This window comes from Amblyomma americanum, chromosome 4, assembly GCF_052857255.1.
Source record: "Amblyomma americanum isolate KBUSLIRL-KWMA chromosome 4, ASM5285725v1, whole genome shotgun sequence".
In the NCBI taxonomy this organism is placed as follows: Eukaryota; Metazoa; Arthropoda; class Arachnida; order Ixodida; family Ixodidae; genus Amblyomma; species Amblyomma americanum.
Window position 1 is genome coordinate 200563392 of NC_135500.1, and position 14999 is coordinate 200578390.

Below are 14999 nucleotides of genomic sequence, written 5' to 3' on the forward strand. Positions count from 1 at the left end.
GAGGGGTCAAGTATCCATATGACGAGCAGCCAGTTTATCAGGGGGCAGAAGGCGCGTCGCATCGGCCAGGGTGTCCGATATGTAAGCACGAGGACATTGAGGCCGACATTCATCACTTACTGTGGGACTGCCCAGCTCTCAAGCCTACAAGGATCCGGCACCTGATGGTAGCGGGTCTTTCCCCAAGCAACCCTGCTTCATACATTGCATGGACGCAGGGACCGTGCCATCGTTCTCTACTGGACTTATCAAATCAGCTAACCTTTTTTCATTCATTTAATTAATCTCTACTACATTATACGTCACATCTTCACCCATCATTGAAGCCCTGGGGCAAGAAATTTCGCTTAAAAAAAAAAAAGAAGGCGTGCCGTGATCGGGCGAGATAACTTCATAGATAATACCCGCAAAGTACACAAGAGTCCAAGGAGCGAACCGCTGTGAATCGATCCCGTGGCACGTTTTTCACGCACGTTATCAAGGTAGTTACACAGCCAGGCGGAAGATCCGTGATCTACAGTCCCGATCTACAGCTCCCACCCCCCCCCCCCCCCCCTCTCTTCTTCACTTTCCTGGACCGTGCTACCGTGACGATCCGAACGGAACGCGGCCTCGCGTGCCCAGCGTCCACGAAGTGGGAATAGAGATAGAAGGCGAAGGGGGCTTCGGAGCGACGCCGTGGCGCCGGGACCGAGATGAGGACACCAACTCGCGGCGGCGGCGATCGATGCTGCGCGAGGGGAACACGACCGCGGAGGCAGCTGCGAGGGCCCGATTGATTGGCCCCGAGTGTCGGCCGACCACTGTCCCCCCCACCCTCGCCGAGATGCCCACGTCGCAGGCATGATCCGCCCGAGGGATGAATTAGGCGGCGCGCGGCCACTACGCAACCGCGCGGCAGCCATGAATTGTGTCCCGCATGGTTGTTGCGGCTGCCGCCGTTGACGCGCCGTCTCGAAACAAGGCGAATGGGCAGCGCGGAATGTGGGTGCAGACACAGCGGCAACTGATCCGGAGTTCCCGAGTTCGAACCCGACCGCGACGGCTGCGTTTTTATGGGGGAAAAACGCCAAGGCGCCCGTGTGCTGTGCGATGTCAGTGCACGTTAAAGATCCCCAGGTGGTCGAAATTATTCCGGAGCCCTCCACTACGGCAATCTCCTTCTTTCACTCCCTCCCTTATCCCTTCCCTTACGGCGCGGTTCAGGTTTCCAACGATATATGAGACAGATACTGCGCCATTTCCTTTCCCCCAAAAAACCAATTAAATTAAATAAACAGCGGCAATGAAGAAAAAAAAAGAATAAATACGTTACAAGCATAGGAGTATGTATGAGAAGTACTTTTATTTCTACACAGTTTGCTTTTCACCGGACGAATAACGCTCATAAACAAGAAATTAAACTTTGCAAACTGAATGTTGCATTTCACTTCGCATTTGTACCCGCCGCGGTGGCTCAGTGGTTAGGGCGCTCGACTACTGATCCGGAGTTCCCGGGCTCGAACCCGACCGCGGCGGCTGCGTTTTTATGGAGGAAAAACGCTAAGGCGCCCGTGTGCTGTGCGAAGTCAGTGCACGTTAAAATCCCCAGGTGGTCGAAATTATTCCGGAGCCCTCCAATACGGCACCTCTTTCTTCCTTTCTTGTTTCACTCCCTCCTTTATCCCTTCCCTTACGGCGCGGTTCAGGTTTCCAACGATATATGAGACAGATACTGCGCCATTTCCTTTCCACCAAAAACCAATTATTATTATTATTATTATTTATACCTGACAAGCGAGCATCCGTATACTATAAGGAACAATAAAACGGGAGCTAACGAGCGACTTGCCGTTGCGCTAATGCAGGTGGTTCTGAAGATTATGGTTTATAGGGGTTTAACGTCCCAAAGCGACTCCGGCTATGAGAGACGCCGTAGTGAAGGGCTCCGGAAATTTCGACCACCTGGGGTTCTTTAACGTGCACTGACATCGCACAGTACAAGGCACTCACTCTGAAGAAGGGAAATAAAAATAATGTTATGAGAATACAAATTCGGGCCTGTCGAAGCCACAAAAGGCTCGAGTTACAGCGCCCGGCAGCAGATAACACACCTGGCACATACTGCCACAGACAAAGAGAAACTGCAACAGAAACGACAAGAAAAAAACGCCACCTCATACAAAAGAAGAAAACGCATACCATCAAACAGAATACCGAAATTAATAGCGCAGTTTGACAAGACACGACTTATTTTCTAGTGTAATAATAAAAAAAAATATTTTAGGTAAGTGCCTCGCGGTAGGTGGACACGAGAACAGCGCCGAGGAGGGTGAGAGAGAAACGCAAGAACGCACAACGAACGGTCTAGCACTGATCCTTACCACTAGAAAACACAATGACAGTCAAGGCATCGACCAATCAGGACCCGAAGTCATAGGTTCGGGGGCATGCAGGAGTGTTTCTCCAGCCCACCTCCTCTCAGAACATGGAAAAACGGCATCAGACGTAAAAAGTCTTGGGACTGGCCAGCAAGATGAGAGCGTGCTCATCACCGACTTGTCACTGTTGTGAACGGCTTGCTAACCTACGCCCTTCGCACAGGAACGTGCGCCCTGTCAGAGCAGAGCAACCGGAATAGGTCCGAACTCTGCCTTTCACAGGTCGCCTGATAATGCAGTGGAGAAATAGAGAAAACTCAGTATTCTGTTTTCCACCCCACTCGTTTTACTGGAAGCGCTTGTGATTGTAATCCCAACCTTGGCGAACGCGTTACGATGGAGGCGTAACGCAAAAAAAAAAAAACACTGGTTATCAGGAAATTAAAGGCGCAGTAACTGTTCTCCGTGGCGTGGCGAGGTGGACCCCTCTCTCTCTCTTCTTTCACTCCCTCCTCCATCCCTTCCCTCTCGGCGCGGTACAGGTGTCAACCGGGAATTGAGAAAGTCACTGCGCCTTTTTCTCCACTTAAAACCAATTTCCGTAAACGTTCCAGAACAATCGTCCGCGGCGTGTTCGCACGCACACGTACACAGTGCCGTCTCCACTACCGCGAGTCATTAGCGGCACAAGGACCAAAGGGGCAGCATCGCGCAACGGCACCCACGCAGCCTTGGCTGCTCACGCCCACCACACCTCGGCGTGCACCCACGTTACGGGGCCGGCGGAGCCAAGATAACGGGACTAGTCTACAACGCGGACAGTGCTCCCCGGTGAGGAAGGAGGCAAGGCGATCACGCGTCGGATGGGTAAGAGAGAAGGAGGAGAGATCGCCCCCGCGTCGGGGAGCAAACAAGCCGGGAAGAACCGCGCACAGTACACGCGCGCCCCCGTCCGAGCGGCGGCAGCGTGATTAGGGCGCAATCCGACCCCTGATGCGGCTGCCGCTGCATCCGTAAGCAATCTCGTGCCGGCCACTCTCCCATCCCATCAGGGGCCTTATACGCCGGGTATTCTTACGGGGGCATTATCGCCAAGCCCGCCGGGAGCTGGATACAACGTTCGATGTGCTCTCATCTTCCATCCCGCGAGATGCCGCTCTTATATGCAAGCAGAGGGTTCTGCGATGGCTGTTCACCCCCAGGTTGCTGGCTCGACTGGCGCATCAACATTTCGATCAGGAACTTCGGAACAAAAGGCGTAAAGGTGGAAGGGGCAGAAGGTAGAAGGGGTAGAAGAACTTTTTATCGAGGCAGGGCGTTCTTCCCCAGCTCGGCCTATGCTGAAAACAGACTTTCGGAGTCTTCTGGTTTCGGTAGAAAATGCGGAGGGCGGCCTCGTTAGCGAGACCGCGCTTTCAGTACATAGAAGTGAATTTGCTCCCCGGAGGTTTGCGCAGCGAACGTTCATGCAATGCGGCCTCTTGAGTGAGCAGCACTGGGAACAAGCTATCCGAGGAGGAGGAGGAGGGGGCCTTAATTACCACCAAGCTTCGCTGTGCTACAATGTTTCTCCCGCGCAGCCTTCATTGCTTTTACAAAAGTGAAGGGAACAAAACCCGTTTCATTAGCACTGGGGGAAAGTGTGCAGGAGGGGGGGGGGGGGGGGAGAAGCGGTAATTAGAACGGTAAACGAAACCCTGCCGGCATGGTAAACGACAACGCCGAACAACGAGAGAGGATTAATGAGCTGGGAAACTCAATGGCGAAAGCTTATGCGCTCGCTGACCACCTCTAGTGGCGGGGATGGTCATGGGCTTCCGCATAACTCCCACCTTGCAGTAATAAATTAACACGGAAATACCGCAGTGCAGAAGAATAAAAAGAAAGGAAATACCCCGGTGAAATACCTAATCGCGTTGGTAGGAGTTTACTAGCAGCCACGGGCCCGCCCACAATCTCTCCGCGCCCGCAGATTAATAGCTAATCAATTTTTTTTATTTTTGCGCGATAATGCATTCCTGTTGGATATACGAGGCATGACATAGTGGAGAGCTCTGGATTAATTTCGACTCTCCAGGAGGAGGCGGGGTCCTTTCAACGAGCAGCGCAATCTCGGTATAAGGACGTTGTGAAATTTCGGCCTCCATCGAACCGGAGTCGACCCCACTACCTCAGCAGCTTGAACGCCTGAAAAGCATCCACTGAATTACGAGAGCGAAAGCGCCAGTAGAAGCGGCGCGGGTCGGCAGTGCAGCATAACCAAAACGGCGGGCGTTCATGCTTAGCCAGTGCTCGCTTCCGGAAACGGCGACCGTTTCCTTTTCCCGGAAATATATGAAAACCCCAGATGGAAACGCTCGTTCGTTGCAGGCGCCTTCCAGCGTGTATCGCATTACGGCCCCGTGCTCCAGTGCGCTGCGGGATGAGCATGCAAAGAATGCTCCACGAGGAATGTGGTGGACGCTGAGTCGCGCGCGCTATACCTACCCCTGAGCCTAGCTGCGGTCCAGCCAGCGCAGTCTCGTTCTCCGCAGGCGGCGCACGCGGATGATCCCGCATCTCGGCTCCAGGGTTCGATCGCCGGATCCCCTTCACCCGGTACTCGCATCTATTCGCATACCAGCGTACCACGAACACACACCACGCAAGCGACTTTTTATACCGATGGTTTTTCTTTCTTTCACGCGCCGCTAAGAAAAACGTCAACAGGTAAAGAACGCGCGGAAATGCACGGGTCTTGTGATGAACACAAATGAAAACAGAAAGAGGGGGGAAGATGCAGGTGCGGGTTCGTAGCCAGAGTTCCACGTTGCAATACAAGCGTCGCAACATCTGCAGCGTGCAATTAAGTATGCGCAGTGACGTGAAGATTTCACCCACACAACTACAGCGGGTGAACGCAGGGGCGAACAACCGCGCCGTGAGGGAGGGAGGGAGAGGCGCCGTAGTGGAGGGCTCCGCGGAATAATAATAATGATGATGATATTATTATTATTATTACTATTAATAACTGGTTTTTGGGGGAAAGGAAATGGCGCAGTATCTGTCTCATATATCGGCGGACACCTGAACCGCGCCGTAAGGGAAGGGATAAAGAAGAGAGTGAAAGAAAGGAAGAAAGAGGTGCCGTAGTGGAGGGCTCCGGAATAATTTCGACCACCTGGGGATCTTTAACGTGCACTGACATCGCACAGCACACGGGTGCCTTAGCGTTTTTCCTCCATCGAAACGCAGCCGCCGTGGTCGGATTCGAACCCGGGAACTCCGGATCAGTAGTCGAACGCTCTAACCACCGCGGCTGGGTATGACCCCGGAATAGTTCTGGACACCCGGGGGCCTTGAACGTGCACTGATATCGCATAGCATGCGGACATCTTTTGCGCTTCGCTTCTACCAAAACACGAGCGCCGCGGCCATGACTGAACCCGGGTCCTTCGGCTCAGCAGCCTGGCGCTTTAATCACTGAACCATCACTTCGAGTGACCAGAAGGCAGGAATTCGGAAGGAAGGAAAGAAGGTCAGTCCAGCCGCACTGCAGAAGAGAGGCGGCTTGCAAAACCTGCCGTGGTGACTCAGTGGCCACGGCGTACGGCCCCTGAGCCATCAGCCCCCGCCCTGGTGGCCGAGCACGAAGCTGGAGGAAGGGAAGGGGGGGGAGGGGGTGTAAAACGCCCGCGTGCTGGCCGACGACAGTGCGCGTCAAAGAACCGCAGGTGTAAGAAATCAATCCGAAGCTCTTCACTACGATGTCTCTTTCCCTCTGCCCCTAATCCCCCCGTCCCCTTTAGATTCCGTTCCCCGGGAAGCTGTTCAGATGCCTACTTTGCCATTCCCGCCTGCCGTCATTCTCCCGGCCACGTTTGGTAGCGCGGACGCTTTTTGAACTTTACTACTACTACCCCTGCCACGACGACGACGACAAACACGTTGCCCGGGAACATTCGCATCAACAGCTAGCGCTGTAAATATGAGAACATTGTAAGATTAAAGGGAAGGCGGAATTATATATAATTATAGTTATAATTGGCTTTTGGGGAAAGGGAACGGCGCAGTATCTGTCTCATATATCGTTGGACACCTGAACCGCGCCGTAAGGGAAGGGATAAAGGAGGGAGTGAAAGAAGAAAGGAAGGAAGAGGTGCCGTAGTGGAAGGCTCCGGAATAATTTCGACCACCTGGGGATCTTTAACGTGCACTGACATCGCACAGCAGACCGTTGCAGTTTCGGTGACATACGAACCATGCCGTGAGGAAAGGGATGAAGGAGGGAGAGAAAGAAAGAGGGCCTTGCATTTCGTCTGCACCGAAATGCGATCGCCGCGGCCATGATTTGAAACTTCGAACTCGTGTTCAGAGAGCATTAAGCCGCAGCCGTCGGCTGTCCCCGCGCGCGCGCGCGCGTACACACACACACACACACACACACACACACACACACACACACACACACACACACACACACACGCACACACACGCACACGCACACACACGCACACGCACGCACACGCACGCACACGCACGCACACACGCACACGCACACGCACACGCACGCACACGCACGCACACACGCACGCTCGCGCGGGTGAGGACGGCAGCAGCTGTCGTGCGCACAGCGTGGGTGCGCACATCTGTGGCCGCCACATTCGTCCGACGGTTGGACACGCACTGCAGACCACGAGCCACGCCGTGAGAGCAAACAACGGCGGTGGCAGCGTCGCTCGGGCCTCCTCCTCGCCCATCCCACTCCGCTGCTGGACTGCCTGTCTGGCAGTTGTCTTTTAAATGCAGCTCGCTCCTTGCAAGCAGGCTTCAAGTGGGACAGCTTGGTGCGGTATCTCGAGGCCGCTTACGTGAAAACAAAACGTCAGGCGCTTTGCACGTGCGAGAATGTCGCCGTCCTGTGCAAAAGGGCCTCGCTCTGTCAGATCAAAATAAAATGGGGGAGGGAGAGCAACCATTTTTAAGCGAATGATTTTCTAAAGAGGAAGCACGTTAACCCTCTTTTTTTTTGCGAACAAAATAACAATGTTTTAAAAAATGCAACGTGCACATGGGCCCTACGTCCCGCAGCCGATTCCGTTTGGCTAACGACTGAACAAAGGTTACAGTGTTCGTTTCTGGTATGCGCTGCAGTACTGCCTTCTGTGACGAAGCAGTGCGGTGTAGTGGGTTTCCTGAAAGCTTCTGGTCTGACAATAGTGTTTTAAAGTCAGTGAACAGTCCAGTCATAAGCTACCAGCACGGTGGCTACCACGCTGAATGGGTGCGCGTGCGTGCGAGTGAGGGCGTTTTTGGTCGGTGCGTAGTGATGGATGCTGACCTACTTCAAAAGTGAAGCGATACGACACGCAATTGTCAGATACTCGGGAAAGACTAGATCGGGGGAGGCCAAACTGCGGCTCGCCACTCTCTGGCATCTGTATGCCCCCCTCTCTCTCTCTCTTAGTTCTGTCTTTAAAGACAGCTTCCCTTGTGTTCTAGAAGAGCTGCCTGCTTTATGGACGGGGCATCCCGAAGTGGGCATGGTGAGCTATCGCTTCACGAGTGGTATTCGCTGTTCCCACCAAATTTGTTGCAAGAAAAATATTACCGCCCCCCCCCCCCCCCCCCCCCGCCATTTCTACTGTGACTGTTCGCTAAAAAGATTATTTTCTGTTTATGGCTCTTTGCACATGCCTGTCTAGCAACCCCTGGACTGAATGAAGACATTTTTAAAATGCCCGCATTTACGCGCTACTGAGTAACGTGGGAAGATCAAACAATGCTTGCTCAAACATAATCGTTCATGCAAAGGACGGTCAGACCAGGTTTGAACTAAGGAGCAGATGCCCGCAACGACCGACAATCTCAAGGTTCCTCGAGTAGCTTTTCGGCCCGTAGTGACACACGTTATGTTCCCCTCTAGGTATGCCAGGCGTGCAGGTTGGGGATCGATGCAGTCAGCTTCCGTGCTGCGCCGTACGCGCACACATGCGCACATTACATCCTAGCTAGGTTGCTGCGCAAAATACATTCCGCGTGTCGCGGGCTAATGCGGCGTTCCGGTCTGTGGGCGCGACAGAAAACATTTCTTCTAATAATAATAATAATAATTGGTTTTGGGGGAAAGGAAATGGCGCAGTACCTGTCTCATATATCGTTGGACACCTGAACCGCGCCGTATAGGAAGGAAAAAGGGAGGGAGTGAAAGAAGAAAGGAAGAGAGAGGTGCCGTAGTGGAGGGCTCCGGAATAATTTCGACCACCTGGGGATCTTTAACGTGCACTGACATCGCACAGCACACGGGCGCCTTAGCGTTTTTCCTCCATAAAAACGCAGCCGCCGCGGTGGGGTTCGAACCCGGGAACACCGGATCAGTAGTCGAGCGCCCTAACCACTGAGCCACCACGGCGGGGCAAAAACATTTCTTCCGAATTTAAAGCGAGATCGCACGCGATCGCCAAATTAGCTGATATCGATCCTCCGTCGCTCTAAGCGGACCGCGGCACTAAATTCGAAACGGGTACTCTCGGAAACAATGCTACGAGGAAACTATAATTTCACTCCGCGGTGTTCCAATCCTAGGCGACCGCACGCAGATGTCTCCAGGAGCCGGGAACATCTATCACATGATCGTATACACTGTGATGCAGCCAAGTATTTGTTGCATGGTTTAGGTACTAAACGCGAACGTTTAAGCTACGAACTTCTGCGTCATATATATCTTGTCCTGTGTGAGTACACGCAAGTGGAGCGACATTTTTGGTTTGTACGCAAAACGACATTACTCCGAGCCTCCACTACGGTACCTTTCTTTTCTCAGTCCCTCCTTTATCCCTTCCATTACGGCGCGGTTCTGGTGCCCACCGGTATGTGAGACAGATAATCCGCCATTTCCTTTCCCAAACAGGCAATTCAATTCCATTACTGCTGTTATTAAAATGATGACACATTAAATAACGTAAACATCAGGAATAGTATACTATTACGTTATTAGGAGATAGCGTTGTTACTAGTAAAAAACTAATAAAAAAAAACGATCTGAAAGAAACACCCGCCGCGGTGGCTCAGTGGTTCGGGCGCTCGTCCACTGAGCCGGAGTACCAGGGTTCGAACCCGACCGCGGCGACCGCGTTTCGGCCAAGGCGCCCGTGTGCTGTGCGATGTCAGTGCACGTTAAGGATCCCCAGGCGGTCGAAATTATTCCGGAGACTTCCACTACGGCACCTCTTTTTTCCTTTCTTCTTTCACTCCCTCCTCTATGCCTTCCCTTACGGCGCGGTTCAGGTGTCCAACGATATATGAGACAGATACTGCGCCATTTCCTTCCCCCCCCAAAAAAAAAAAATCATTTTGTCAAAGATTTAATTGGACTGGAAAACATTTATTCGCCGGCAGTAAGTGGTTAGGTGAGTGCTTGGTCGCGCTAGATGGCCGTCACCTCAAAAAATAAAAATGTATTTTAATAAGGTGAAAAGCGGGGCTGGTTGGTGCATGATCTTGAGTCGAAGAACAGCGCTCACACGAGACAGAGGATGGACAGCGTCGAGTCCTCACTCTTCTCTGTCTGTAGTGTAAGCGCAGTTTTTTGCAGAAAAAAAGTGTGCGTGTGTGCGTGCGTGCGTGTGTGCGCGCGCGCAATTAATCGATTCAGTGAAATGCTGCGTTCCAGACAGAGCTGACAGCGGAGCCGGAAAAATGTAAAATGTACACCCGCCGCGGTGGCTCAGTGGTTAGGGCGCTCAACTACTGATCCGGAGTTCCCGGGTTCGAACCCGACCGCGGCGGCTGCGTTTTTATGGAGGAAAAACGTTATGGCGCCCGTGTGCTGTGCGATGTCAGTGCACGTTAAAATCCCCAGGTGGTCGAAATTATTCCGGAGCCCTCCACTACGGCACCTCTTCTTCCTTTCTTCTTTCACTCCCTCCTTTATCCCTTCCTAGACGGCGCGGTTCAGGTGTCCAACGATATATGAGACAGATACTGCGCCATTTCCTTTCCCCCCAAAACCAATTATTATTACACCCTTGGTCAAAATTCTTCAGGCTGCATGGCCTGTTTTTGAACCGAATAGTGGAGCCCTCACGGCACCCACGATGGCCCAAACGTTTTGAACGCTTGGGACGAAGGTTCTCTCCACCTGACAGAAACTCGGGGCTTGAAGACTGCTACGAAATATCCGGCTGAAGAGCAAATAACAAAAGCGGCCTCAACAGTTGCAAGTCGTCGCGTGATTGGTTTAAGCAACCAGCTGCTATCAAAGAAGCCGTGCAAGCGCTGTACCAACGTATACTCTATATACCTAGTTCCAACACAGGCCTCCTGCGGTCCTTTTTTCTTTTCGCGCGCAAACAAGTATACGCTGCAAGGACAATGGCGCCCAGAACAACACAGGCTGTGGCACCGTTCTGTTTCGAAACGCGACCACGACACACCGCGGAATGTTTTGCGCAAGCGACAGGCTTTAATTTCTCGCAGCTTTATACCAACTCGGGAAACCGCAAGCTATTTCGCAGCTGCTGCTGCGACAACGGCCTCAGTCTCAGCCGGCGAGAGCACGCCGCAAGTACAGACCTATTTTGCCATTGTAGACGTCGCCATATTGAACGCTAGGCCGATAATGCAGGGACTTTTCCAGGAACGTGCCGAACGCGCGGCGTGCAGCACACTTGAAAACAGCGAAGCAGCTTTGCCAGCTACTTATGTGTCGCGTGAGCAACAATGGGAATGTTCGTACGCAGGCGAGCACGGCGGAGATGACTGCGCCAAACGACCGAAGCGAGAATGGTCTACAGAAAAGGAAGATTTGTGGTTTACTTTACGGGGGTTTAACGTCCCAAAGCGACTCAGGCTATGAGGGAAGCCGCAGTGAAGGGCTCCGGAAATTTCGACCACCCGGGTTTACATCGCACAATACACAGGCCTCTAGAATTTCGCCTCCATCGAAATTCGACCGCCGAGGCCGGGATCGAACCCGCGTATTTCGGGTCAGCAGCTGAGCGCCATGACCACTGAACCACCACGGCGGCACCCGCTCTAAAGAGTCATAATCCCTGCGACGAGTAATTACGAAACTGAAATTCCCTGAGGAAAGGAAATGGCGCAGTATCTGTCTCACATATCGGTGGACACCCGAACCGCGTCGCAAGGGAAGGGATAAAGGAGGGAGTGAGAGAAGAAAGGGAGAAAGAGGTGCCGTAGTGGAGGGCTCCGGAATAATTTCGACCACCTGGGGATCTTTACTATACGCTTCTCGAAAAAAGAAATAGCAGTTTCTCGCGCGGATACATGGGTTCGGTGGCGAAGAGCGGGCCTGTCGCAACCGCGGCTTCGACACGACTCGCCGGCAGATACGGCAGCTTCTTTTTTTTTTTTCAGTCCAGGATGACAGCTGCAACAACGGTGCGCGACACACAAGTAGCATGCCGAAACGTTTCTGGTCCAACTCGATTGCTTGCGGAATCGTGCACGTTAAATGCATAATTACGTGCCGAGTCCGCATACAATGATGAGAGACGATTACTCAGTGGAGTGGTCCGGGATAATTTCGACCACCCGGAGATCTCCGACATCCCATTCTGTGCACAGTCAATTTTTACATTCGGCCCCAATCGGCGCATGCGCCCGCCCAAGGGGTGCTGACTCAGCCTCTGCGGACAGACCACTGCGGAGGATAGCTTCGCAGTTTTCACGTAACGTCACGGGCGCTATATTTGGGTACTGAGGCTAGCTTCCACAGTGCACGCGCGAACCGGTTGGCGATAAGCGGATTAGCAAAACGCCCAGGTTTATGCCGCGCTTTCTGGTCTCAAAGATGGCGGCCGCTATGACGTCCGCGGAAACTTCCGAGAAAACCGTGCTAGAGAACCTCCGCAGTCGCGTTGACAGTAGTTAGAGGCTCTCAGGAGACCCCACTGCGGCGGCTCTAGGAACGTATCAGTGGAAGTAAGCACCTTAAACTGACCGCGAACAGGCAGGTCTCACTCCTGCTTACGAGCAGTTAAGAAATTGGTCGTATTATGTTGACGTGAACTTGGCCATAGTCCGGACTCATGGGCGATTCGGAAGCACTGCAGCTCGGTGGATGATGATTATGGACTGTTATGGCGCAGGGGCATCTATGGCCAAAGAGCGCCATGGCACAATTTATTTTTCGATTACTCAAGGTGGAATCGAAGACCCATGTTCCAAGCATCTTACCCCTTACTAGCCGAGCACCAGGGGAAATATTGTACCTATTGTATTGTATGTATTGTATCAGCCGAAACGTCGTGAATTAAATCCTGTTATGTTTCTTCAATTTTTGGTGATTTTATATTATATTGACCAAATCAGCTGCCAGAAATCACTTTTGGTATTATATATATATATATATATATATATATATATATATATATATATATATATATATATATATATATATATATATATATATATATATATATTGTATGTGATTATTCCGAACGCCACACACTGCGAATTTGTTTTGTTATCCTTATGGCTTTTTCTGACGCTGCGACATTTACAAGTGACATACACAAGTATGCCTCAGTAGACAAAGACACGACTGCGAGAGACGATTTCGGATCAGGAATTCTTCAGAATTAATCGCACCCATTCTCGGTGCCATTCGACTAGAAGCGAGAATCGGGAACAGGTTTAACCGAACAGGAAAAGCAGTCCTGGGCGAAACCAAGCGGCTAAGAGCCCACAGACTCCCTCACTACGCTCTCGCACGCAGGAACGACACCCAAGACTGCGGACCACTTAGCGCTGTTAGCGCCAAATTCGGTTCGTTGCTAGCACGAGAGCAATTAAGATTGACATCCACCAGGGTACGCGCACACAGCCGCGATTAAAAACTTGTTTGTCGAAACTTAGAGGGTGAAGAAAGACGCTCTCCTGATCTGAGGACAGGACCCAGGATAACCACTAAATTAGGGACAGTCGCGCAATTAACTAGGCTAACTACAACGGCTAGCAAGGCCAAATTCACACACACCAGTCAGACGCGAAGGACGGCGCTCTACCAACAGCTTAAGTACGCCGTCAATAAAAAGCTTATGCACACCCGCTACGTAATGGAAAAGGGCGGAACGAAGCCACATTAATCATTCCTCCGAGTGCGGACCGTCCTGCAATAATACAGACCGGGAAAAATAAAAACTAAACGAGCTCTAGTGAAATTACAAGCGGCACAGCTTCTTGCTGATTGCAATACACCCAAGTCGCGGCAGTGACCCGCTTGGAACGCACGCCGCGATCCGCTGACGGACGACGTCAAAATCGGACAGATTACAGGTTGCACGCAGCGTCGGGCAGGCATTAAAAGATGACAGAGAGTAAAATGAAATAAAACCGAGAAAGTGTGCCAAGCAGCTGTATTCCCCGTTGACCTGTTACACCTGCCAGGTAAAAGAAGCAAGTGAAAGACTAGAAAAGCGCAGCTACATTTTTCTAGTCCACAGCCGAGCACGCAGCCTGGTCAAGCGCATTAAGCGGGAAAAGCCATGTTTTGCTACTTCCACAGGAAAAAAAAAAACAAAGCAATAAGATAAACGACAGTGCATTTTAGGAATACAAAAATGCAAATATCATAGGAGCGGCCGGTACCTGTTATGCATGCTGAGCGACTTTTTTTTTTTTTTTGTGCGTGCGGTGAGCTAATGCTTTGCTTTTTTTTGTTATTTTTACAGTGTGGGCGACCTAATGGAAACTTTCAAACGCTGCATCCCGCGGCAAAGTTTCGGAGCCCTAGCATGACTTTTTATTTCCACGGGAGCAGCAGGCGCCGAGAACTACTCACTCCCGCGAGCCTCTTACTGTCTCTCAGCTACAATACCTCAACTGCAAAAGAAAGCCAATTACTGCAGCAACGCGGTTCTTCTCGATAACATCTCCAGCATCAGGTGACGGAACAAGGAGTACCGGCATACTTTATCTTTACGGTATGCCGTTACCGCGGGGACTGCAGGATAGCAGCAATTTTCTCTCGAAGATAAGTGCCGGCGAAAGAGCTGATCACATAGGAACGGAGCCGGCAAAAATACCATCGCTTTCTTTCGGTTTACTTCCCTCACAACATCTGTGCCGGCCGTAAACTAAACATGAACGATGCCCGAAGAAAAAAATATATAGCATGCTAAGCGGCGCTTTCGCTTGGTGGTTCATGTGCGTAGTGCGTCGACCGTAGCGTATGCTACTACTTTTGATCGAAGACTGCGGATACAGCTGTTTCAACAGGGACGGGTGCCAAACAGGCAGGCGTGCGGCCAATCCGCACGCGGCGGCGGTCTGAGAAACAGGTGCCACTCACCAAGTGTAAAACGGTGTTTACCACCTCCTTGTTGGAGACTTGGCCGACTTCGACAAATCCGATCAGCACGGCGAATTTAAGATTGTCGTTCAAAGGCATCTTAATCACATCCTCGGGACGCTTGGCCTGGGCCATCGCTGCGTCTGGCGGCACATCCATGTTTTCGCGACAGGAATGTTGTCACACAAAAACGAGCAAAAACAATTTACAAGACATTACATCCACCGAAAAAGGCGTACACTCCCACCCAGGCTTCTCGCCATGTTTAAAGCTAAGTGGATCCTTTTAATAGTCTCGCAGTCGGCTTAAGAAATATGCTCACAGCAAATAAATTTTGTCAGAAC

At 51.7% G+C, this 14999-nt stretch overlaps 1 protein-coding gene across 1 annotated transcript in view; it reads right to left on the reverse strand.

Moving 5' to 3' along the window:
• LOC144129058 (neurobeachin-like) overlaps positions 1 to 14942 on the reverse strand; it is a 318181-nt gene extending 303239 nt beyond the window's left edge. Inside the window, 1 exon segment of the mRNA XM_077662943.1 lies at positions 14656 to 14942. Coding sequence (XP_077519069.1) covers positions 14656 to 14814 — 159 coding nt within the window. The 5' untranslated portion in view covers positions 14815 to 14942.
• Between the last annotated feature and the right edge of the window lie 57 nt (positions 14943 to 14999).